The sequence below is a fragment of the Eleginops maclovinus genome, chromosome 8, assembly GCF_036324505.1.
Source record: "Eleginops maclovinus isolate JMC-PN-2008 ecotype Puerto Natales chromosome 8, JC_Emac_rtc_rv5, whole genome shotgun sequence".
Taxonomy (NCBI): Eukaryota; Metazoa; Chordata; class Actinopteri; order Perciformes; family Eleginopidae; genus Eleginops; species Eleginops maclovinus.
In genome coordinates, this window is record NC_086356.1 from 10280831 (window position 1) to 10307289 (window position 26459).

General features: G+C 40.7%; 1 protein-coding gene and 1 long non-coding RNA gene across 2 annotated transcripts in view; one reads left to right on the forward strand and one right to left on the reverse strand.

The window, feature by feature from the left end:
* Window positions 1-26459, forward strand: part of LOC134868612 (uncharacterized) — a 38067-nt gene that overhangs the window by 9213 nt on the left and 2395 nt on the right. Inside the window, exon 2 of the long non-coding RNA XR_010166296.1 lies at window positions 2302-2400. This is a non-coding gene — a long non-coding RNA (uncharacterized LOC134868612). The remainder of the gene's footprint in view (window positions 1-2301; window positions 2401-26459) is intronic.
* Window positions 176-24143, reverse strand: gnaz (guanine nucleotide binding protein (G protein), alpha z polypeptide). The gene is made up of 3 exons (XM_063889866.1): window positions 23901-24143; window positions 9692-11023; window positions 176-528 (listed from the first exon to the last, which is right to left on the reverse strand). Exons 2-3 carry the CDS (start codon window positions 10412-10414, stop codon window positions 184-186), a joined length of 1068 nt encoding a protein of 355 aa, XP_063745936.1. The 5' UTR covers window positions 10415-11023; window positions 23901-24143; the 3' UTR covers window positions 176-183.

Below are 26459 nucleotides of genomic sequence, written 5' to 3' on the forward strand. Positions count from 1 at the left end.
CAGGTCTCTGTTGCACCTCTTCAAGGAGATAAACTGTCAAACATGCCTTTTGTTTATCCAGCGTGATGGTGAGCCAACTGCTGCCAAGATGCCCGCTTCACCCCCCCCCCCCTCCCCCCTCCCCCGGACACCACACCCATACCCACTGCCACCACCACCCCCCCCCCCACCCAGCATCAGGTCCTAGCACAGCCCAATGTACTTGAGATTGTTCTGGATGATCACGTCCGTCACAGCGTCGAACACAAACTGGATGTTGCTGGTGTCAGTGGCACAGGTGAAGTGCGAATAGATCTCCTTGGTCTCCTTGTTGCGGTTGAGGTCCTCAAACTGCCGCTGCACGTAGACGGCCGCCTCCTCATAGGTGTTCTGACCTTTGTAGTCAGGGAAGCACACTGTCAGGGGAATGCGTTTGATCTTCTCTGCCAGCAGGTCCTTCTTGTTGAGGAAGAGGATGAGCGACGTGTTGGTGAACCAGTTGTTGTTGCAGATGGAGTCGAACAGGCGCAAGCTCTCGGCCATGCGGCTCTGTGTGCATGTGGAAAGAGAGAGAAACAGAAAGATCAGGCCACGAGGAATTGATTTCACAGCTTATAAAAATGTTATATTATCTCTGAAGCAACAACCAAAATCAGCCCACACTATCACACATTTTAAACCAGGATCATGTAGTGATAAACATAAACCATGTAAGGAAGAATTGAGAAAGAAAATGAAGGCAACATAACTGACTGACCAGCACTTCACTGTTATGTCAACAGAGACTTCCAACTAAGAAAGATGAAGACCTGCATTTGAACTCTCACGTTCTGCTCTGTGACAACTGAATTTGTTTTCATCACAGTTCTTTCTCTAAGTCCATAACTGTGAGCTAATCAGTCCTAGAAGACTTGTGTCAGTTTTAGTTTTGCTCATTACAGCACAATCATGTGAAGAATATGTGGATCAATTGTCATATAATATTATATTAAAGTTGGATCGGGGGAAGCAAGGACACGGACTGTTTTGACAGATATGGTGTTTACACTGAGGACAGACTGCTCTAACCTTTCCTTCAGTGCACCGTCACTGCGTGGACTCTATGATATTGTTTTCTTCTTCAGCCTTCAGCTTTCATAATACTTAACAAGGCTTATCCAAATCTTGATGCATTGTCATTCATAGCCAGAAGAACCAATATTTCTCAAGAAGTAATTATCGAGATATGTTTCACAATTCTGAAATGGAAATCACTGACATCGGTCATGTCCTGCAGATAAACGGGATAATCAGAGAAAACAAAGGTGTACAGATGACTAGCAGCGAGGCTTTTCAGCAAAAACTAAAACATGAACCATGTGACCGGCATCAGCATTACGCCAGACCTTTATCACTGTACCAAACGTCAATTGTATTTGATTTGTTGTTTATCATTAAGCTCTTTTCATTTGATTCAGGACCTGTAGAATGGGAACTTTCAATAATATATAATCTGAATTATTTACATTTGATTTGCGGAAGTTTAGGAACAGAAGAAACCCTCTTTGTGCATCTGTGTGTGAGTATAAACGTGTTTATGTGCATGCATGTGCTTCAGTGTAGTTTGCGCTCATGTGACTTTGAATGTATAAGAGAAAAGAGTGAAAAGGAACGTTGATCAGTTCATGGCAGCTGCTAGCATGTGGCGACTGGCCAGCAGCTTGTGACCAGGAGGTTGTCAGAAGGAAGAGTACTGTTTAAAAGGTTACAGAAACAACATGGTCCTTTGAGCAAATCACAAGATCTGCACAGCATAAAAAAAATACGGAGGGGAATAGTGGAGGATTAGACAATCATAGTGTAGTCTGAAAGTGAACCCTGATTTTTCAGTGTTGTAAGGGCTCTATTTTTGGATGATGATGAAAAGGCAACAGTTATGGGAAACCAACGTTTTATTTTAACTTTGAATGTGGCCAGTTTTTCATATTGGCTAAAAGTGCTCATTTGTACTATGTTGTTTTTTTTCTAGGTGGTACATTATGATAGACTAACCCTTAATAATAAATCATGTTGAAGGGACAAAGGATAAACTCAAACTCCTGATCCACAATAACTGCTAAGGATATAAATCAAGACTTTGTTCAATAGAACTTGCATAACAATGTGTCTGTAGTTCCTTTCTTCATCCATGTCTTCCTCACGTTCTCTCACATGCTGTTACACTCAGAGTCAAACATAATCTCTCCTTTCTGTCTAAGTATGTTTCCTCGAGGACTAAGAATGGCCCCTAAATATTGTTCACTGCACAAAGTCATGTCTGGCTGATTGACCTCCTCTTTGCAGGGTGTGAATACAAGAGCCCAGCTGCTCCAAGAGTGTGGCCGGAGACAGTCAGCTGAGGCCAAAGGGGCCCTCGACTCCTCACCTGGCCATTACAGTATGGTAAGACTACTTAATGGGGAGCAGGAGGAGGGGCAGAGCAGCGTTCAGGAGCAGTAAGGCATGCAGACCCCCTTAATTTGCTTCTAACACCCACTGTTAGACACACACACACACACACAGCTCTCCCCCTCACCTCCTCCTGTCAGCGTAGTCCAGAGGCGCAGGCTTTAATTAAGCTCAAGTATTAATAAGGAAGTTCAACCCCATGTCATTGCTTTGTTTCCCATATATACAAATCACTTTGTGCAGCCACCCTTTTGTAATTCATTAGGGTTCATTTTAAATCTCACAGTCTTACTAGACAGGCTACTTCTACCAAGATGATTTTCTATGTCACAATGTTTCCTCTGCTCTACCTGTAGATCACTTTCCTCACACTGCTCCCTCTCTATGTCCTCTCTCTGTGGGCAGCTAGGTTTAACAAAACAAACTGTAAACACATTACAATTGTACATATTGGTGTCATGTTAGATGCTGATCACAATCAAACTTAGGACTGTAAGCTAAGCACATCTAAATGACAATTTTATGTAATTGTCTGTTTATGTTGATGGTAATTGTTCGCTGAAGGTGAATATGTTAACACAAAATACTGTTCTCATTTGCTTTAACCTGATTATTTTGCAATGTGTAAGTATGATGAACATAATTCAATATTAGTAGATCCATCTATCTATGATATTCATTCACATCGAAACCTAAAAGGATGAAAGAAATATCATAATGAAGGTGAGTATAGTATCTGTGAGCCAACTTCATCTTCAGGCATGTTTTAAAGTATGTAAAATATCTCTGCCACGATAAGTATTTTTATTGAGCAAGGAAAACACTCAGAGGAGGGGCTTGTTCTTCATCCCTCATCGATTAAACTCTAGCTACCTTGATCATATCAAGATGGCGTTGCAAAACCTCGCAAACGTTTCTCAAAGTTTGACATCTATTTGTTTGTTAGAGGAAACCTAAGAGAGATTCAGCCACGCGACCAGCAGACTTATCAGAAGGGTTAGTGTTGTAAACATCTTTAATATGTTTACATTGTTTGATAGCTTGTTAGCTTTCAGCTTAGTGACACCTTGTTCTTGAAGCAGTTGTGAAACATACAACATGATCTAGTAGACATTTCTGGTGAATATGAAAGGAAGCTCTAGGGTTTGGGTTATATCCAAAAACTGCCCACTCTACCATGTTTGCTGTCCAAACTTTCACTATGGTAGTACAGATGATTATACTATACTGACAAGTTTGCCAGAAGGTTTACGTTTCTTCCCCCAGTAACTTATTTGGCTTGTATTTTCGAATCTCTGACAGGTTCTGCTTCTGAATCTCTGAGTTTAGGGATGTGAAAAGACACCTCCCCCATTCCCTCTCCCCAGTAGAAGAATGTGATTTTTTTTTTTTATTGTAGGACATTGTAGGGCACAAACAATTTCTTCATAATTTCTGAATGGGAACCTTTGTGTTTAGCCTGGTAAAGAAAATATTTGCAAAAACATAGCAAACATGTTTTTTATTCCACTCATTTTGTCCTTGAACAATCTCATTCCGTTTCTTGGAAAAGCAGTGTTATGTCATAAGATGCAAGCAATTCAATTAAATGATAGTAATTCCTTTGATAGCCCATTAGGCGGTTAAAATGCTGTTGCTGAGTGAAGGAGAGAATCGCTGGATGCATTTTGAAGAAAGCTTCCTCTGTCACCGATCAGAGAAAATGTCCATTTACATTCAGATCATTTCATACAATTACTTTTCTGTGGCTTGCAGGAGAACGTGCTCATGCAAACTTTGACATAAATCCTGAAACCCCACTAATTCATTTCCAGTCGTCATTTATGTGACAGGTAATTAATTCCTGTGTGACAGATTTATTAAATAATAGTTGGGACAATGGAAATAGAGTAGTGTCTGCCTTTATGTTTAACTAACACAAGCTTTAGCACCCGCAAACCTCTCATCGAGGAGTTTCATTTTCACCTCTCACACAATTCACTGCAGTTGCTCAGCCTCAGCCATTGCATATAAACCTCTACTACACATTCATAATAATGCACCCACAAACACTTGCGCAGAAACACAATTCATGCGTGCACGTACACACCTCATATCTATTCTCTCTAGCGCTGCTGTTTGTTGTACAAACGCCCCTCCTCTCCCCCCTTCTCATCCTCCCTTCCCTAGTCACAGCTCACTGTCAACAGCGCAGGATTAGGAGCATTTGACTGGCCTGTTGCTATGCAACAGTAACCACGGCAACCGATTCATTATGAAGACAGGGATGGGACAGGGAAAATGCAACAGGGAATGGGTTGATGGGTAAATGTTGTACTGTAATTATTATAGTGTACTTTCGGTCTTATGTGAGCTGCTGCATCGAAACTGAATCTGGTCGGACGAGGTTAGATTTCTACTCGTGTGACGTTGAAGCTTTCAAGGTTTAGATAACTAAGATGATCTATGCACACAACAAACGGCATCATTATAATAACACCTTTTCCTCTAAGGACGAACCTTCCAAGCTGCTTTTTTCTGTTGTTGTTCAGTGACAACCTTACACACAATAAGCATAATGTCTTGAACTCCTCACGACAGTTACAAAACCAAACGAAATGTTTAACAAACACTGAGCTTTTCCCTTTTGGGCATGCAATTTAACTTCTGTAATCCCTGTTGTGTTATTTTTCTTTACATAAGACATAATTCATGGAGCATCTGTTATACATTCTGTTACTGTGGTTCGGTCTGGACTAAGAATTATAAGAATCAGAATTGCACTTCAACCAAGATAGATGAGTCACCTCAGGACCAAAAAAAACAGTTGGTTTGATCTCACAAAGGTGCACTTTTAGCAGTTAATAACTGTTTTTGTAAGACTTATACATTAAAACTATACATTGAAGTTATAGTTTCCACTTCAGGCTTAAGATAACATGGACATGAAGGTCTCTTAATGAAAATACGGATATTTGATGAAGTCAAATAACACTGATGCTGGAGGGAAATTACCTCCACTTCTGAGGCAGTTAAAACTAATTAAAATGACAGCTCGTCCATGTATTGCAGGAGTTGGACACATTGATAACATTATCATAAAAGAGACATTATTTAGCAATCTATATATATATGTTATACAGCTTTACTGCAAATGTATTCAACCTTTTCTTGTTCTTATGGGAATGTTAAACCAATAAATGTGACATACAGGAGGCAATGCTTTTACGGTGCCTTCTTATATTATCTCTGTGGTTAAATGTGTGTGTACAGCCTGTGAAAGATGAATTTTAAGCCACGTTATTTTGTTAAGAGAAATCTAAATGATCTTGCACACTAGTACCGCAAAGAATTAATCAAAAAGATCGGATGAGTCTGCACAGTTGTCTCCTTTCCATACAAGATGGATAATATTTTCTTTAGAAATATAAAACATTTCCTTTAGTCTGATGTCAATATTCTGCCATTTCTTATAATCTTTGCTATAGTAAATTGTCAGTATCTTTTTTGGGGGTAGATTGAAACATGTCGACTTATCTGTCCTTGAAAGCTGGTCCAATATTTAATCCGTAGTAATTGTATATTCATTTTACTTTTATGGAATGATATTTTCTCTGTGTGTCATGCGTAGTGCAAGCTGTATTTCTTTCCCTATATGAGTGTAAATGTAAGTACTATTCTCTTTTTGCACCCTTATCTGGGTCATCTTAATTTACTAGCACATGGATGGTACAGAACTTCATGCCATGAAGTACCCTTTAACCTTAATCCTAACTGACCCATTTTACGAGAAACTAAACCGAGTTTCACTGCGGTTACTTACCCAATGAACTGATGTATCATGTTAAGTGTGCAACCAGAAAGTATGCAGAGACACAAACACTCTTCCCTTTTCTATCAATGTACATGCATTGAGCATGTAACGGCCAGACTTAGTGTTAGGTAACAGCTGTTCAGCACTGTGCTGTCAGCTGACAGTGGTTATGGAAGCAGGCGGCTCCAAGATGCAGGAATTCACAGAGGAGCCTTCTGTCGAAGTGGAAACGCAGCAACATAACTGCACTTAATCCAGAAACGTTTAGATAAGGTGTACACTGAATGTGACATTTAGAAAGCGCTGCATTATGCCGCCTACCCGATCGTCCTGTAGATTTCTGAGGGTGTGGCCTGATTGCCACCATTATGTGATTTTAACAGCCTCTCTTCCATTACTCTGTATAAATCCAAGCCATGACATGTATGAGTAGATTTTCACAAATACATTTATTCATTCAGTTGATTTAGTAACTAAAACGTTAATATGCGAGTAGGTTCTGTCTGTAGGCCATGCTTTAAAATGTTCTTCCATTCTGTTTCACTTCTGCACCTTTCTGCATGATCTACCCATCCATTATACATTGAATGAATATAATTATGCTTGGGGGCATTAAGACACCGTCACATCTGTTATAAAACCACCTAATGAGTAATGTAATTACATAGTTATATAATGAGCTATAGCCTGCTATTTAAAATGCTTGTATCATAATTGTTATTGTTCATTTTTGACATGATGATAATTTATAACAGATGTGTTTGTTAAAGTCATTTATATTAGATTACGGTTTATCTACCATTAATATGGTATTTAATTTACACTAATTTGCCATTTAAACACATCTCTTTAAACCAAATGATTTGTGCTCATTGCTCATAAGGCTCAAACTGTTTAGAAGGTTAGCATAACACATTTCTGGCTATGTGCAGTGGAGTGAGACCGGTTGCTGACCGTGTAAAAGTTCATTAGTATGCAGTTTTCGCAACTGAGTCACTAGTATCCTCTTAGCAACATGCACAGGGCAATGAAGTTGGCTGTTTGCCGCTATGTGTGTGCTGTCTCTTGCGTAGATCCTCAAAAGATGAACATGATTACTTTGCAATACAACCCAGCCTTTCAAAATTATTTGCTAGAAAACTGTTATGGAAAGGCCCAACCATTTTTTAATTTGCATGTTCTCATCAATAATGTAAACAAGGACAGCTAGTTGATATTACCCAGTTGTCTTCACTGTCACCTCAGATCCGGGTTAGCTGATTGAGTGTGTTTAAGTGCCATGTTTGAAACACTTAAATATTTAAATGTAATGGACTTATTTAACTGATGCATAGTGTAGCAAATGGGCACTCAAAGAAGAGCTGTTTGTGAAAAGGTTGACTTCAGTCAGTTAAGGCAACATGTCACAGTTTGGCCCCTGAAATTCACATCCACCATGAATGGCTGTATTTCTGTCACAAATTAGTCAACAATCGTTTAACTTAAAGAAACCCTGTTGGTTTCCTGAAGGCTTCCTTAGTGCATGTTAAAACACATAAAACTTTTAAAGGCAGTCATGAATTCAACCACAACTTAACCGTGAAAAAGTCAGTGTTTGCTTTATATTCCTATCTGCCGGAGGACTGATATCATTTCAGGATGTCTTTCTTTCTGGTTTGTTTGATCTATTGCCATCTTCTTCCGCTCCTATCTTACAATATTAGAAGTTGTTTTTTTCTAGCACCTGTGAACTCCCATTGCTACACAGTGCCTTCACAATCTGCCAATTCTCACAGGTACAGCCTCACACTTTATTCTGTGAACTCAATTAACACCATACTGCATTTTTCTTTCTTAGACTTTATTTTTAACCTATAAAACTAATTGATTTCTTGTTTCAACCCGTCACCGTGCACTCCCTGTTTTGTCAGGGCAACTCAAGAATTATCAGGTCAGCTCAGTAACAGGAAGGAGTTGGTTCTCAAGTTATTTTTGTGTGTATGTAAAGGTGAACTGGAGCCACTTTAGGGAAAAATATGTGATCATGGCTTTGAAGAAATAGAAAATAGCTGACCCTTCATAGTTTGTTTGGACTAACGAAGTGAAATAGTATCTATTGTTGACCTTCTATTATCAAAAATGCAGTTAAACAAGCAATAACTACCGAACTATTCCAAAACACTCAGATAACAAAGCAGATATGCTATGGATAGCAAATTGTTCAAATTCCACAACCATGAAGGGGAGATGGCCAAACGGCCCCTCTCATTCAGACAGATTTGAAATAGCCGCACTACCACAATAAGGCAAAGGGAATGTGTTTCACCTAGTTCTCCAAAATAAGTCCATTCATGCCTCCAGCTAAATAACTTTGGAAAGGACCATAACATTTGGATAAGGCCTTCCAAATGGTTTATTAAACAGAACTGAATGCTATTACAGTAGGTGGTAATGTTATTTAGGTTATACTAAAAAGATGAAAAGGGTAAAGAGAGGAAACTCTTCTACAGATATGTGTTTTGCCTGTTACATTTTGAAAGAGAAGCTCTTTGGTACAATACATCCAGTCCATGTAAATGTACCAAAAAGAGTGGGAACATTTTTTTGGCTTCTGTGGCGTATCTCCTTATACATCTCTCCAACAGAAAATGTCATTTATATAACCTCTGATCTCTTAATGAAACGTGTACATAGTTTAATATTCTAGCAGTAGACCTGAACCAAAGGTAATGTTGTACCTAGTAGAATGAACTCACGTTCTTTGTTCAGGTCTGTTAGCTGCTTGAAGTGATAAGCTGTTCACTGGTTTGTTGGTTTAATACTCTTACAGTGAGCTGTTGATTGTGCATTTTTATACATTAAAGTAAACAAGGGGTGTTAAATGGAAAAGGCAGACCTGATGTACTTGATTCCAGTAAATATTGAGAAAAAAATCTATTTTTAATCTATTACAGCTGAATCTGTTTACCGCCCTTAGTTTCCAAAACATTATTATTTTTTTAAAGCCACTGTCTACAAAAAATAATACGTGATAGATGTACAGAGAGGATATAACACGGTGATCTCAATTGTTATGCCTTTGCTTCCACATTTTAAGACATGTATTACAAAAATATAATATTTGGAGGTTTTGACAACCCCAAACATTTTGCCTTTGAATGTTAATAATTAGAGAAGGAATATATGTAACCTATTTGTGCACAAGACAGTTCATGCTTTGAAGCAATTACGTGGACTAGAATATAAATACCATGATTATTGGTACTTAAGATCATTGCACGAGTCAGAAGTATTTTCTGTCTCACTAAAAGATTTGATCTTGTTACTTAACTTACCTCAACCCACGGATTGAAATAGTTGTTGGATCTCTTCTCACGAACTAAAACTTAGTCATAGTGAAGATTGAATACTTTCTTTCTTATCAGGATGATATATTCAAAGTGCTACATCAACATGTTTTAGTGCACACGTGTGCATGTGCATAAATAGGTTGTGGAAACCAATTTTTCTTACCGTCTGGTTGTCCTCGTAAAGTTTGAGGTCATAGCCACTTAACTCGACACAGAAAATGATTGCAGTCACGCCCTCGAAGCAGTGGATCCACTTCTTTCTCTCCGAACGCTGTCCACCCACATCCACCATCTTGAAGGTAAGCTCCTTGAAGGTGAACTTGTTCTCCACAATGCCAGTGGTCATGTCGCGGGACCGCAGGATGTCCTCTACAGTTGGGATGAACTCGAGTGCAGAGATGCGGTCCAGGTCATTCAGATAGTAGGCAGTGTTGTCCTCTAAGTGGTACTCATTGGATCGCTGAAAGCACTCCTGTACGCCTGAGTCCCCCCACAGACGTTTCATGACCCCCTGCAACTCTAGAGTGATCTCCCCTTTGCTCTCAGCCGGCCCTGTGAGGGCGAAGAGCTGCACAGCGTCATATGCGCGATCAGCATTGTGAAAGTCGATCTTGAGTGTGGTGAGGGCACGGATGATGCGTGTGAGCGAGTCAATGGCATTGTACAAGATGAGGGGCTTGTACTCCTTGCAGGCCTCCAGGTTGAAGCCTCCACTGTGTATGATCTTCATCTGCTTGACAATGGTGCTCTTGCCCGAGTTGCTGGTGCCCAGCAACAGGAGCTTGATCTCACGCCGCTGACGCTGACTCTCTGAGCGCAAGTGGCGATCGATTCGCCGAGAGCGCCTCGCCGCTTCCTTCTCCTCCGAGCTCTGACGGCATCCCATGGTCCTCCACCACGTGGTGAGCACAAAGGAAGTCGTGCTGCTGCTTGATGGGAAAGCAAATTATAACGAAGTGGTGACCTAAAAGGATCTGTTGGACGAGTTCGAGAGGGTTTTCACTAAAGCTAAGAACTTGCCGTTGAAGAGGCAGACAAGTCTTCTAAACAGTCCAATTTAACACTAGACAGGAGAGCCACCACATAGAGGAGTGGCTCAGGAGTATTTCATTCTTTTTGTTCAGGGGCTGTCTTTGAGTCCTGTGTGGGCAGAACCCAGGCTTGTGGGATGCCCACACAGCGCCTGGCACTGAGGTCGGATTGCCTGCTGAAGCCAACAGAGCTGGGGTGCATAGCAGGGGCTGCCCCTGAGGAAAAGCTATGAAACAGGGTTGGGTAATGTTGAGTGAATATCAGTCGACAGATTGTTAGGGCTCGATGCGTGCAAATAGCAGAACTCCTTTACTCTCCTCCCACATGGCTCTCGTGGTACGTTACCCTTGTTTGGCTTCTGCAACATCCACCCTCAGTTAGATATAGGTCGGTTTTGCTTAACCTTCCTGATAAAATCTTTTCTGCTTCTTCTGTGGTGTGATATCTCCCCAGCAACTGAAGGCTGCAACACAAAATAAAAAGAAGAAAAATCAATAGCGTGTTACGCACAAATGAGAGCAGGTTCACTTTCCATCACATAATTAACAAATGTGTTAAACAAAATACAATGTGACTTGTAATGATCTTCGGTGATCCCTTTAACCGCCAGTTTGCTCCTACTTCCAGTCTTTATGCTATTTGCCTCCTGGCTATTGCTCCACACTTAACACACTGACATTGCTTACACCAGCCTACTTATTGCAATTTCATAACAACTCACACACAATGGACTGATAAGCAATGAAAGCATGAACAGTCACATGCATACTGGCCTGCTCACCTCACATTCAACCATTGCCATGCTACTTGTGTACTTTGTACACTGCCTCTTGATATTTCTTCTGTCACACGCTCAAACTCTGTCCCTCTGCAATCTTGTGTTACCGTAGACTCTTAACCAAAGCAAACCTCAGGTGACCGCACCTACCCATTTAAAACAACCATGCACACATACACACACACACAGAATCATTATATACACAATCAAGGTTAAACATTGGCACAGAAACCAGCCGGTAAAAGCAAACTCAACTTTTTGAAAAGAAACAGACCCTATTTACACTACAGGGCAGCACCTCTGACTGTAATACTTTCAGAGCTGATAGGCAAAATAGCATATGGTGAAATTATTGCTCACTGATACTGTGGAAAATAATTCACGCCAGCAGGTGCCTCTCAAGCTTTCATTCCACTGTGGAGCCTGTTCTTCTTGCCCAGACATCTGGATTCTGCACTGTAATCCGGGAAAAGTAGTATATCTGGTTTCACTCTTCCCCTGCTTAATATATTTGTGCTCAGCAGGCCTCCCTTTCACTTTAAGAAATATATAGCGAATTCCAATAAGCTTTGGGACGAATATTAAAACAAAGTGCTGCCTGATAGTAAGTGATAAATGTGAAGCAAAAACACATTTGGAGCCGTGAATGTTTCTGGGATTCTGTGATAAATAGATGCACATTGAAACAGGCTGCATGCTATTGGCCGAGTAACAAATGTGAAATCATTCTGTGGCCTAGTTTTGTTGGCGAAACTATACTCTGCAAACCTCTCACATTGAGCCAGTGAGGAGAGAGAGAGCATTTTCTCAGAGCTCAGTGAGTGAGGTCCACTCTTCAAACGACAAACAGAGCAGAACAAAGCCATAACAAATCATCACAACACAAACAGAGTGGAGAGCATTGTTTCCTGGCTCCAGGCACCTGACTGCCCCCTCAAAATGGCATAGCCAGCCAAACCGGTTAATGCACATCACTGATTTTGAGAGCATATGAAACCCATTAAAGCTGTGTGTGAAGTCTTTGAAATTTGCTATTTCAGAAATATGCAACCATTGCATTTCCACACTTTTTGAAGTCATACCACTTTAGATAATTGCTAAGGAAGTAGTGTGCCAGCAGGGCAAAAACAAATCAGTCAATGTTATTATCGCATTAAATTATTATTAATAATATCGCCCATTCTGTTACACTGCATAGGAGAAAATGTAGTCCTTTGCTGATGTAACAACTAGAGCACAACACAGTGGGAAGTATTCAAATGTAAACAAAAAAATAAACAAACTTTAGATCGATAATACTCATTTAGATTTGAAACTGCTCTGAATTCATATATGACCATCTCCGTTCTATGTAATGCTAACAATTTCATCGACTGGGTTCAACTCCTGAATATCCTCAAATTCATGTCAAATCATCTTCAAAAATACGGCAATACAAGGAGCTAATGAACAATTGGCCCTCTTACACAGAAGAAGCGTGTCACTTTAAGAGTAAGTGAGTGGAGGTAGCGCCATGGGGGCCACGGAGAGAGGCCAGCATCTCAATGTGTTATGAGGGCTGAGGTAATGTGATAGCCTGGATTAGACTGAGCTCAGTCACTCCTGCCTTTCCTACACAGCTCCAGCTGCACACTGCCCATCAGCCCTGCCTCCGTCACTCTCCCAGGCACTTACTTCTTATTATTAATTGACTATGTTGCAAATAATTGCAATCCCACCCTAATAGAGTTGAGTACATGTAGTCACCGTGTGTTTCTGTTGTATAACAGTCTCTCCTTTCCTGCTGCGGTTCATGATTCCACAAGATTGCTGTTAAAATTTTTGCTCACACAAAATGTCAAAAGAAAAAAGCTTATACAAAAAATACATATTGTATGTAGTTGCCATGCTATACAAAAATAGATATATCACATTGATGATTATACACGCAGAGTTAGCCAGTGTGTTTGAATAGGGTAGATGATTTTTTAAATTATTTATTTAAAAACAGTCGATTATATTCACACCACCAAAACATAACATTCAAAAAGAGGAAATGAAAGAGAAACCTCACATCTGTTTGCAGGCTCAGCAGGCACATCACCAGGTAGAGTCAATTGTAAAAATCCAGATTCAAAGCATGCAAACGACATTCCATCGTATCTCAGCTATTTTGTGAACACAAGCGGGTTGAATCCATTATGTGTTGCTGTGAAATCAATCTCACCGTGTGGCAGTGAGGACACATGATTTAAATTAAATATAGCACGTATGATTCAGGAGGAAGAATGGAAAATCATGGCATGGTATCATGTGTCACAATTGCTTAATTTGTGTGAATTTATAAATTAAAAGCACATTTTTGCAATGTTAAAACAAAGGTTTAAAGCACAGGTGAGCTTTAAGTCGTCTTGTAATGCTTTATGAATGAGATGTGCAGGTGTGTGTGTCACAGCTGTGCTCGGAGGGCATCGGATGAGGTGTTCCACTGAGAATAACCCCGCTGTGGACAGGCAGCAGGGAGAATACTGCTCTTCCCTACATCTTCCAGTCATAAATAACTGTAGTCTTCAGCAGGGGAACAGCCCCAGCAAACATGTTTCACATTTATTGAACCAGGTACCCATTTACATCAAAACTAAAGCAAGAAAACAGCCTATGCATCACAGCTAAGCATTCCAAGGACCTTTGAAAAGCAACCTGTTGGGAGTTATGATCAAACAATAATCCTAGTTTATATCATTGTCTCTTGCATTAAACATAGTACGAGGTGCGTATTCCTTCCATTTCAGGTTTTAAATGCTGGCATGGGGGGCACAGACATTATTTCTGCCACCATGATAGTCAGCTCTGAGTTTAGACATCAGCATATGTGCATTCTGAGGGTGAACTTTGTCAAAACATATTTCCAGAGCTTCTACTCCTGTGAGCTTGTGGTTCTACAGAGAATAGGATCACTTAATCAGCTTTGCTTTTTTCCGCTGCAATACAATTTAACTTTGTATCTGTTTTCAGAGACGTTTCACGGTTCGTGACCAACAACATTCATCGTCATTCAACATGCAGCTAAAGCACAGTTTTTATATCATAGGGCAGCAATCATTGGAGAATTTTCGTTACCTGACTGACCAATGGTGAAACTTCATAAACCACTCAGTATGTCAGTCAGAGAAAGACTTTTACATTATTAGGGATGACCCTGCTTTGCTGAGGAATAGAGAGTACACTGCCTCTTGTATGGTCAGTTTAACCATAACTATTTAGAACGGTATGGTGTTATGGAAATGTGACTCTTTGATGACTGCCAAGTAATCCATATGTCCCTTGTCCGAGCAGACCTACTAAACTCTGTGTCACTATCATTCATAGATTTTCAGAACAAGCCTTACATTGTGTAGTAAACACGATGTTATATAAATACGAATCAAAAGCACGATCTTGTCTCTTTCTTACTGATGGATGTTGGCATTGCACAAAGTAAACCAGCAGTAGACTCCCTGCAGCAAACTCAAATACAGTACATGCACACAGGAAACAAAGCAGCTCACATGCTTTACAATCAGCTGCAAAAGGCTCCTGCTTTCTCGCCCATAGGCGGCTGTTTTAGTGGCTTGAAGCGTTCTCCATGCTTCTGACTAGCTGTCCCCTGGCTGCCTGATAAAAAGAGGTTACAGAAAGACTTACGGCTGTCTGTTCATTGTCCATATACTGTGTCAGAGTTTTACTGGAATGCAGCGGACTGGTTGTTACAATAATATCCGAAACTCCAGGAGTGAAACAGTAGCTAATCCCCAGATCTGCACTAAATCCTGCTATTGTGTCCAGATTGAGCAGTTAGAGTGAAACTGTGATCAAACCTTTGGCCCATGTCGGGTATTTATGGGCTCTGTGGCGACGGTCAAGATCAACTACTGTATATACAACCTTCAGTTCTGGATTCATTGTCTTTTTTTTTCTCAGAAATAAATAAATACATTTCTTTAAGAGGTAAAAATCAGCAGATAAAAAAATGAAAAGCAGCCTTGTGATTTTACTGGAATAAAAGGTTGCCCAGCCGAGCAGAGAAGCTCTCTAAAAGAGACAAGAGGCTCTGATGTATGGACATTATGAATTTATGTGACGCAACATAGGCAGTGAATAAGCACTGCATTAGTGAAAAATCTGAGTAGATCAATAGGCAAGCTTTCCTCAAGTACTATAGACTCCAACAGCTTATACAGTCACCACAAGGTCAAAGATAATACTGACAGGCTGACGGAGGTATACCGAAGTCATAGACAAGTTGACCAAATGTTCATAATTGAGTTGATATGAACACATATTAAGGTCAACATTTTAAAAAAACACAGGAAACGGATATTGGGGCAAACCAATCGTAAAATCTTTAAAATGTTGTGAATTTGCACACGGGTGAGTCAGCTGACCCTATTTACGAGTTTGTGTAGATTGTTTGAGGCTGTAATGGGGTTATTGAGCTACAGCAGTGTATTAGCACAACATCTGCTGAAGGCTTACTGAAATATCCATTGGCCTTAGCCTTCCACTTAAAGTGATGAGAAATTTAAACAGCGACGCTGTTGACAGTTGAAACAAACTGTCAAAATGTCACCTGCAACTGCAAAAAACTATAAACAAGAGAACAGCAGACCTTTTGAAAGAGCAGAATTAAGTTGAATTTTAGAGAGACACCTTTGGAAAAATCTAAAATAATGTTTGAAGAAAGAACTGATTGAACTTATTCAAATAAACGAAATAAAATAAAATGAGTATGATCTAAGAGAGCAAGCCTTTTAAAAAAAACGACAAAGACGGGGCCAGGAACTTCAAACAAGAGCAAGAAATTAATTATTATAATTATTCTAAAAGTTCAAGCCTTTCATTCAAGATAAATATTGGATATTCTTAACAAAAATGTGATTCAGCCTCTGGACATGAGGGTTGCACATGACTCAAATCAAGTCTTTTAACCTCAAACTCAATTAAGGCCTGACTTTGAGCGAGTCGGACACCCACGTGAAAAAAAATTGTCAGGATGATGGAATATGTAGTGATTATAGTTTGTATACAAACATAATAACTATGGCCACCTACAGATTTGACATTGACCTTATAATATAAGCAGTTATTGATGTTTATGGTGTTTTTAGTTATTTGTATGAACACAAGGTCGATTATATTATCAACAAAATATAGCTTCTAAGTTGACCATTGAGCTAAATCAACACACTGACACACTGTCAGCACAATTAAACTTAATTAAGGAAAGATTTATTGTATTTGACCACATTAAATACATGTACCTTTTATAAACTAGTGAGTCACTGTATTTTGATTGGTTGTCAGTGTCAATATTGACCAGTTTGATAGGGTGTAGACTAAATTATAAGATGGAAATATGATGTTAGTTTACTATTATTACAATACAGATTTTTAAGATTTCAGCTACATACAATAAAAAAGATTTAAGGTGGAGTCTGAATCTGGAAAAGAAGAAACGTTTAATTCATTAGTCAACTATTGACAAATTACCTAGGAGCAATGCAAGCAGATTTATAACCCAATGCTATTTAATCACTGTCTCTTGTTGTGTTCTCCGATTTACCCCAACTCCAATCTACTAAGGCCTTCTGCCACAGAGTAGAGCCCAGAGGAGTCTTAACACAGCAGTGCCAGAGATACTGTAAGGAGCACTGGAGATGTAGCAAGTCTGACAAGGTTTTCAAGGAATTCTTACATCTAGCAGCTAATACTGCACACCATGGGAGCTTTTGATAAAATGGAGCTGGGTACTTTGCCGATTATAATCTTAATCTGTCAAAGGTCCTTTTGCCACTCTTAACGTGGGAACCATGAATAGATAAAAGCAATGTATGAAAGCCTGTTGTCCTTTTTGCTCCTTCCAAAACACCTGGAAATCTTATTAACACACCTTATTTACTGTATGACTAGATGCTAACTAAGCGCTAACAGGCATGTCAAACTGATTTGCAATGGCGAGCCACTGGTTAGCCTGTCCTTAGTAACCGAAATTGATTTGTAATGGCAGCAAACAAGGTGGAGGTTTCATTCCAGCTACACAAGCCCAATACTGACTAAAATTGACTGTTTGTTTCAGTATTGATTGCATGTTTTTGAAAGCTGGAGTTCTACCTTTAGCAGCTACACTTTACTTGCAAGGCAGAAATCCAGCTCAACAAAACAGTTCATCTTTATGAAGTTCTTTCTGAAAATCCAATGTGATCTGCAGGGCACCACACTGACTGGCTTTGCTTATCCATAGTCATATAACGTTGTGGAATCTGGGACAAAATGCAGACGTCGATTTCATGCTTTAGCAGCAGATTGATGGATCAATATCATCGCTGTGCCAGTTTGTAACAGATGCTGTAGATAACAAGCTATCATGTGATGCTTTGAAAAATATCTACTGTGTGTCTTGTAGTGTGTGTCAAAAACATGTTTTTCTGTGCGTCTCTCAGGGGAAAGTATTTTAAAAAGTCGTACATCCTAGAAGGCCTGCGTCTGTGTGATGAGTCAGCTTTGTGGTCGCCACATCCTACGTCAGAATCATATGAGATATAGGTCACAGGCAGAGTTATCCTCAGCATCATATAACAGTTTGCACGACTAAAAAATGTAGTATTTGATCCTAGCCCTCATTTTCTTACCATTATCCAATCTATCACTTAAAGTTATTTCATTGTGTGGTTTCTGTTCTTAAGAAAAGAGTGGGTTCAATTGGACTAGCAGGGGACCTTTCTATTCACGCTGAAAAAGAATACTTGGTTTACGATTACTCAGTGAAGACACATTTAAATTGGCTGTCTCAAGAATGAGCCTGTCAGCAGGCGTGTGTCTAGGATTTCACTACAATAAGACTCCTGGGGGAAGGTGTCTGGAAGCCTCTATTGTCAGATAGCACCTTTGCTTCAAAATAATGTCATGTGACATTGTATGTAATGGATTTGCCCAGGATTCTTGAGTGGTAAGATAGACTCAAATTCTTCCGATATCAGTTCTGTGCACCTTAATGAAAACATATTAACTGGTATTAATCTATCCTTGGATATGAATGAAATGGCTGTTGGAATCATTATGTTTTGGTTTTATGACCTGCATATTTACTGTATGACCCATAGGCAAAAACCAGCACAAAAAGTGGTTTACAAACTAACTAGGGAAGAAAATCAAATATCCTGAAAGAAAGTTCTTAGTGGCACAAAATTGGATTATGCAGCTTTTAAATAAGCTTGTCTTATTTGCTATTCCCAGTCATTTGATTCTATCTATTCATTAAGAATTCACCAAATCATCAAGGAGGTGAAGCTAAATCTAAAATCAGCTAAATTGAATTGCTGTTATTCGCTTCAAAATTGCTATATAATATTCAAACCTAGTTATTGTAAAGTCTTCATTTATATCTCACAATTGTCTGTTCCACATTTCTTGTTATCACTTTGTATTATCATTTCTGAAATACTGTCATGAATGCAGACTTCAGAAAGATGCCTGTTTACTGTACACATGTGAGGACACTACTCATTCATTATGGAAAACAATGATGCGCAGTGTTCTCTACTCTACTCCCCCAAAACAGTGGGCTTTTCAGAGGGTGGAGACGGGTTGGGGGTGAGGCCTCTGTATGCTAGATGATTTCCGTGATAATGCTCCGTTTAACGTTCCTGATCTCAATGGCTGTGTTCCCCCTTCTCCAATCCAGCGGGTCACACTGAGTCACAAGGCCAGCCAGCGATGACAATGGTATGTTTGTGCGCAGGCTGAGCTATGGCCAGGCTGTCTGATGTGAAGGGATAAGATGGCACAAGGTGGACACTATAGTCGTGTGTGTGTGTGTGTGTGTGTGTGTGTGTGTGTGTGTGTGTGTGTGTGTGTGTGTGTGTGTGTGTGTGTGTGTGTGTGTGTGTGTGTGTGTGTGTGTGTGTGTGTGTGTGTGTGTGTGTGTGTGTGTGTGTGTGTGTGTGTGTGTGTGTGTGTGTGTGTGTGTGTGTGTGTGTGTGTGTGTGTGTGTGTGTGTGTGTGTGTGTGTGTGTGTGTGTGTGTGCGCTGGTGTACACGCATATGTGAGTAAACGTGTCTAAAAGTCTTTAGATATCCGTCTGTTCAGATCTTTTGCTGCTGGTACAGACATTCTGCTTTCAATAACTGATCATTTCTTTCTCTAAAGTGTGTATCACGTAGATCAGAACAATTGAAGTTGGTTTTATAAGCGGCCTAATCTTCGTTCAAACACTCCAACTTTAAATTCATTTGGGTCATGACAGATAAGATAAATGCTTCCTCCAACAGAAGGAAATTGTGGTTAACTGAGACTTTCAGGCTTCTTCAGCCCACAGACATCTGCAGATTTGATAACTTGAACAGGAAAATGAGAAACAACTCATATTGGAGCACATGCAACAGCCGTTAACCCATCCGATCAGCACTGAAAAGTAAATGCTCTCAGGCACAATGATGAAGTAGAGGCTAAAATGAATAATAAGAGTATAATATCTTACGTATTGCAGTGGGGCGGTTGCCTCTGCAGAGTAGTTGCAAGATTTATATCAAATGATGAAATCACCGTCCAAGAAAGCCACACCTATATTTTAATGCACTTGTGTATAATCTTGCAAAATTGCCAAGCCACTAACAGATGCCAGCTAACCATGCCAGCACAGTTGAACTGCATGTATTATGTAATGTGTGGGGAGGGGAAAGATATGAGAAAATGTCAACTGTTCAAACAGGGAAAGACAATTATACTGCATGTTAAACATTGGAAACCAGAACTGATTTCTCCACAGGACCACAGCAGCAGACTGTAGAGGTGACTGACACCACCGGCTCCACTTCACTGTCAGATAGTTTCTTTAAAAACCAGGTCAATGTTCAAATGTGGCTATCACAGAGGTAATACATGTAGGCCTATACTTTACCAATACACACTCAGTATAGACTCTCATCCCTCCCCAGTGGATAGCAGGCCATACACTCCCTCATCGTCCCCCTCCCTCTCTTCCACCTCCTTGTTGTCATATGACCGCTGTTATGTGTGTGCAAATGGAAGATAAAGTTGCTCTGTTAGTCCCCTCTGCGCTGCCCTCTCAGATTTGAGTGCGGTAAGTAAGGCCCTCTCACTCTCCGGCCTCAAGAAAACAGACTGGCCCCTGTATGTGACTAGAAGCAAAGATTAGAAAAGGAGGGGAAAGAGAAAGCAGGATGAATTGAGCTGATGTTATTTCATGTAGCTTCCACAGATTTCTTAATCCTTACTCATTCATTGCCCCGCCCTAAGATTTCATTTGATTCAGTGGACAGCTTTCCTGGCTGAAGCTTTTCTTTTAAGTCTATTCGTCCTCTCTGCGTCAGTGTCTATCTTTAAAAAAAAGTGTGGCCTGGGCCGTTTGTGTGGAAATGACACTTTGTACCTACCTGGCAAGAATTAAAAACCCAAGCAAAAATGCTGAGCCAGCTGAATCTGAGCCCTGTCTGATCCTACAGAGTGACAAAGCAACTGAGAGGTTTGGACTTGATGGACACGTATTCACTCCACGGTTTGATAGTCATCTCATCGCCTCTGCAGGATCTATTTTAATGTTAATTCTTGCAACCACTTAAGCACATGTCAAAAAACTTGGGATAATTCTGGTAGTCCCTCTCCAGGAAATAAGTGACATCTAAGATTAATCATTTTATTAAGTAGGTTGCTGAGGGAACTGCGCTTGGCCCCCTTGGTACTTAACTGTAATAGAGCTGAGTTTAATTTTCCAAGTCCACTCTGTGCTCACCTTAAATGTTTAAGACGGCTGGAAGTGAACCCGACACGCGCGGTGACACTGACCTCCTTGGTGCAAAAGCCGCCACCTAAACAGCCACTGTCGCTTTAAAACCAAGTCTCTCTCGCTGTCCCCTGCCATTATGTCATCCAGTGGAGTGGATGTAGCGAGTAACAAAGGAGGTGGAAGGAGGTCAACCCAGCATAGGTTGTGTCACACTATTTCTCTCCTTTCCATATGAAGAACGGTTGCTTGAGTGGCAACAAGGTGTGTCGCCGTTGAAACTAAAACGGACCAAAGACATGGATGCTGTGGGGGGAGGCGTTATGCTTAATTTATGTGATGTGTATTCAACCGGTTTAAGAATTCATGTTGAGGTTGGTGTAGTCGGCTACACAAGACCCCCTAATTAAAATTCAGGGCATTTCTATTTCTTTTAATAACATGATAAACATTCTCAATAAGGGTATGATGACATTTGTCAGCATGTGTGTGTGTGTGTGTGTGTGTGTGTGTGTGTGTGTGTGTGTGTGTGTGTGTGTGTGTGTGTGTGTGTGTGTGTGTGTGTGTGTGTGTGTGTGTGTGTGTGTGTGTGTGTGTGTGTGTGTGTGTGTGTGTGTGTGTGTTTGTGTGTGAAACCTAGCCAGGACCCATTATGTAAGCATCTGATTAACCTTTAAATTTGGTGCTGGACCTCGTCATCCATCATTTTAAAGCCAAGGTCGTCAGTGACCTGACATTATTTGACAGGTCTCAGAAGAAATCATTTAATGAAATGATTAGGGTTCATTAAAGCTTTGGTCATAGTGGATGTCACCTTGGTTCCAGTGGTCATCAAGGAACTGAGACTTTAGGAGTTGATATTAAGAGTAGAACTAGATCACAGCTAGCCAAAACATCCTCAAAGATAATTGAATTGTTGGTGCAAAACACCGATGTCGATACACTGCAAAATGTTTGCATGCAAGACGTGTTGCTTTGCACGCAGTTCTGATTCTGGGTGTGATATTATAGGCCACTTGTTTTTTTTTCCTTCCCACTGACATAGAAGCAACATCAGCTCTTGAGGTAGCATCATGGAGAATTAAGTATGTACGTATTTTGTTAACCACCCTAAATCCCAACTCGGACTCTTTGAAGTTTTATTGAAACCAATACTGCACTGATCAGTTTACTGCGCTTTCAGTCATTTAAACTTCAAAACACATGATGTTAATGAATTTGATTTCTCTAGTTATATAAGATCAGAAAGAAATAAGGCATGATTGAGATGCATTTTAGAGATGGCGATTTACACTTCCTGAAAAAAAGGAGTTTGTACGCTCCAAACACTGCTTAGCCAAATTCCACAATGTAAAGCAATTTTTTGGATGAAGAAATTTAAATGTAACTTTTAGCTGCCCATAAAGGCTTATTTCAATCTGTCAGCATTACACTGGGACAGCGATCAATATTACTATCCAGTTTTTCCCATAAACCCCAATCAGGCAACATTACACAGGTTCAGCAAAAGTATCAATCTAATGCTTCATGATCCATTTCTTGTGTGAGTAGTGCTCAAGAGATAAAGTCATGGTGGAATTTATCCATCATCTTTGCCATGATTCAAAGATGTCTTAAGGCCTCGATGTGAGTTGCTGCCGGAGGACCTATCACAGGCGCATCCAGCATTCTTTCTGTGTCACATGCTCAGAAAAAGCGCTGTCTCTCTACCACCGTGAAATTATCACGGCCGCTCTTTCATCCAATCTGTTCCAAATCTTCTCTTTCCTTCTTTCTCTCTCTTGCTCTCTGCTGCATCAACCTCCGCCCCTCTGCCCCATCTGCCTCCCTACTGTTAAACCCCCCCAGCCCCTCGACCCCTCCCTGCACTGGTTCTCTCTCAAGCATGTAGCACAAACACACATACAGTACGCATAAATACACATGCTCTTCTGAGGATGCACAACCGATCCAAAGCACCTATTGAAAAAAATCACAGGAACGCTTTAAAAATGGGAAAGATTGGGAAAGATGTTGGAGCAGAAAATGTCACAAATCATCTTGTTTTGCGTGCTGAGTAATGAACGCGGTCTGCTCCCTCCCTCTCACCGTTAAGACTTACATTTACAGCCAATATCAAACAACCAAATGCATTTCAGATCGAGGTTATTAACAAAATTCAATGTAAATTTTCTCCGAAAAAACAGCAGACAGATATCTCCACTGGCAATTCCTACAACGTTCCTGTGCCAGTCGGGCCACATTTTGCCCAGTGCCCGCGAGCTCAGCGGGATTTGTACACCTCCCACTGCACATTCACATTCAGTGCCTAGTAAAGCCAGTTGTAAGTACTGAACACCTGATAGTGTGCGTATACTCTCTCACTTCTCCTCTTTCCATTTCACAGCTCATGGCCTGGACAGAGCACAGACACGTACATGCAAACACACACACACACAACACACAAGCACACACATCTTTGATGCATCCTTCACTTGTCCTACATACAGTAATTACACAAACTAAGCACTGCGTTGAGATAAAAGCATTCTGTAAGTATGAAGGATGCTCTAGGGAGATGATGAGTCAAATTGCTAGCATAAGATAGAAGCGTCCGTTGGCACAGAGCTAGCAGGGTGGAGGAGGGGACTGGACAGGCTGCCTGCCTTGGTGCCATCTCTGAACATCACCTTCCCCATTTTATCAGGAAAACACACTCGCCCTCCACAGAATAGCTATAATTATAAAGCGTCTCACTCCTCCTCTGTGTCCAAACCAGTGATTACAAAAAAGCTTTGTGTCTGTGTGAGAGTAGTCAGGCTTACCGTGTTCACAAGGCAGCATCCATTTACAAAGGATACTGCAGACAAGCCCTTGCAGGGAGAGAAAGGCTCTGTGCAATCCACCTTTAGTCCTGCTGTTTCATCTTCATATCTTTCTCATATTCACACACACTCACTTACATTTCCCCTCTATCTCTCTCTGTCTCCCCTCTATTTCTGTCTATATTAACGTCTGCTGCGTTCTATATCCTCTCTTGTTTGCTCCAAGGCAGTTGAGACACTGCAGCGATGGGGGTGGAGGGCGTGTATATATGTGTGCGTGTGTTTGAGTGTGTCAGAGACAGAGGCAGAGCGAGGGAGTGGAGGACAGAAATGGAGGGAGGAGTCAGCAGGGATAGAGAGAGAAGGGGGAAATGGTCAGGATTAAATCATGAGAGTAACAGAGAGAGAGAAAACAGGCTTGGATGGGGTAGCTACAGCATCTTTTTTTCATGCTATAATGATTAAATATACATTGGCCATTAAGGAATCTGAGCCCTGTCGGCTAGAATGGAGGTGATACAGTGTGAATGTGTTTCTTGAGGTTTTCATATGCCTGCTGACAGGCCAGCAGCAGGATTGGTTGTGATTTCATTGATGACTGAAAAAACATACAAGATAGGGAGAGAAGGGAGAGGAGGAGGAGGAGGAGGAGGAGGAGGAGGGGACAGGAGAGGAGAGGGAAGGAGGGGAGATGAGAAATGACGACAAAGGAATGGGAGGGGGATTGGACGATGGAGTAATGTGCTGTTTCCGTGCCAACTGTTTCTGTGACAGTGGGACTGCTTCCTTTATTGCTATTGGCTATAACCAAAAATTGATAGAAGCTTGGGCAAATGAGGCAGCATGCCATGGGGTGTGAATGGGTCAGCTTCTTTATTTATTTCCTTCACTACTTGTTTATCTCTTAGAACAATCCAAAAAATAATGAACGCGATTTGCTTCAGTGCAGCCGCAGAGAACACATGCATGCACGAACACATCATGATCGCAGCGCTGGAGCACTATGCGAATTATTGCTTTGTCATTATGGATGCCACCAGTGTGTAAAAAGACTCCTCCCTTCCTCCTGACACACACACACACACACAAACACACAGAACAGGAAAAATCCCCAGATCGGGTTGCTCAGGGTGCGTAGTGTAATGCAATTGCTTGGACACCATCCCTGGTGTCATGGATTGTGAGATAATGAATCGGCTATAGGCCAGAGCAGGCGCACATCTGGTGGGGGTGTAGAACTTTGCCTCTCCCTGACCTTTCATCCGGCGCTTTTAATCCGGTGTGGCAGGCAGGTGGTGTATTGTCCCCATTCATTCTCCCTGTCACTTTCTCTCCCTCTTTGTGATCGGTAATTACCTGTAACAGACGCTCAATCTCAACGTATAGTCCCTTCCTCTTTTAGGGGCCATGTTACACTGTAGAAATGCATCATCTCTCGGTTTCGGCTCTTATGTGCACGTCTACGGTCTGGACTTCTGAAAAATGTGTAACAGAAACCCACAGACAGCAGTGCAATAACATGATGTTAGTCAGGTGCATGAAACTGATGCCTGCCACAAAACCACAGAAAACTCACACACTGGGATATTCAATGACAACGACTTCTAAACCCATCTGCCAGTAAACAGGATTTTTCACACACCAGGGTCAGAGAAGATGTTACGTACAAAGGTCTAATAAACTAGGTTGTTTCCGCTAAAGCTCAGTAGCTGTTGTGATAACGACAAAAGTCTTGTTACCGTCACTCGGACCACATCACATAGGAAATCAATCTCAAGGTGTGAAAGGGACATTATGCATGTTTTGATGTCCTGTTTTAATGTCCTCTGTCCTGAATGAAAGGCTTATCAGAATAGAAATTGTCTGCTGGTCAAACGTGATTATAAACAACCTTTTAAAAAACACTTTACCTCTATAAAAAAAGCTAGCTCATAGACTTTTATTTTTGCTCTACTATTACTTTAAATATGCTATTATAAACTGAACATTATAGCAATCACAGGGCTTTATTTTTGCCTTTAGAATGACTTGCCTCACAGTTAAGCCTGCTAACCTATCCAGGACCATTAAGTTATTATGTAGATAATAACTTAGATGTGACTTTTACTCTGATATTTGCTTTAATGATACATTTAATCAGTCTGGGTTTCCTTCATTTGAAAAGCAATTTCCAAAACATTTAAAAGTATATTATTTGCTGACCTCTAAACCATGACACATGTCTTCTACATGTTTTACATTTAGACTACCTGATTCCCTTTCCTGTGTGCATGTTGTCTGCCAAAAGGACAAATGATCATATCACTCCCTGTTAAGCGGCTCTACACTGGTGCCCTGTTAGTTTTAGAATTGATTTCAAGATTTCACTATTAAAGCACAGCAGGGTTTATCTCCCGGCTAGATATTAGACTTAACACTTCCTGAGCTGCGGCACAGCCTGGTCCTCTGGGAAAACTTGTTTGTTAACAGAAGGTGGAAAAACTAAAGCTGCATTGTCTTTTAAAAATCACTCCAAATGTGGGTTTTACAGAAAAGCCTCTTTTATAATGCTCTCTGAAT

What these genes read in the sequence shown, in the direction of transcription:
- gnaz (XM_063889866.1), bottom strand. Translation starts at nt 10,414, where the DNA reads ATGGGATGCCGTCAGAGCTCGGAGGAGAAGGAAGCGGCGAGGCGCTCT. An exon ending in TTTACGAGGACAACCAGACG is followed by an intron (nt 529 to 9,691) that starts GTAAGAAAAATT and finishes ACATGCACACAG; the next exon opens with AGCCGCATGGCCGAGAGCTT.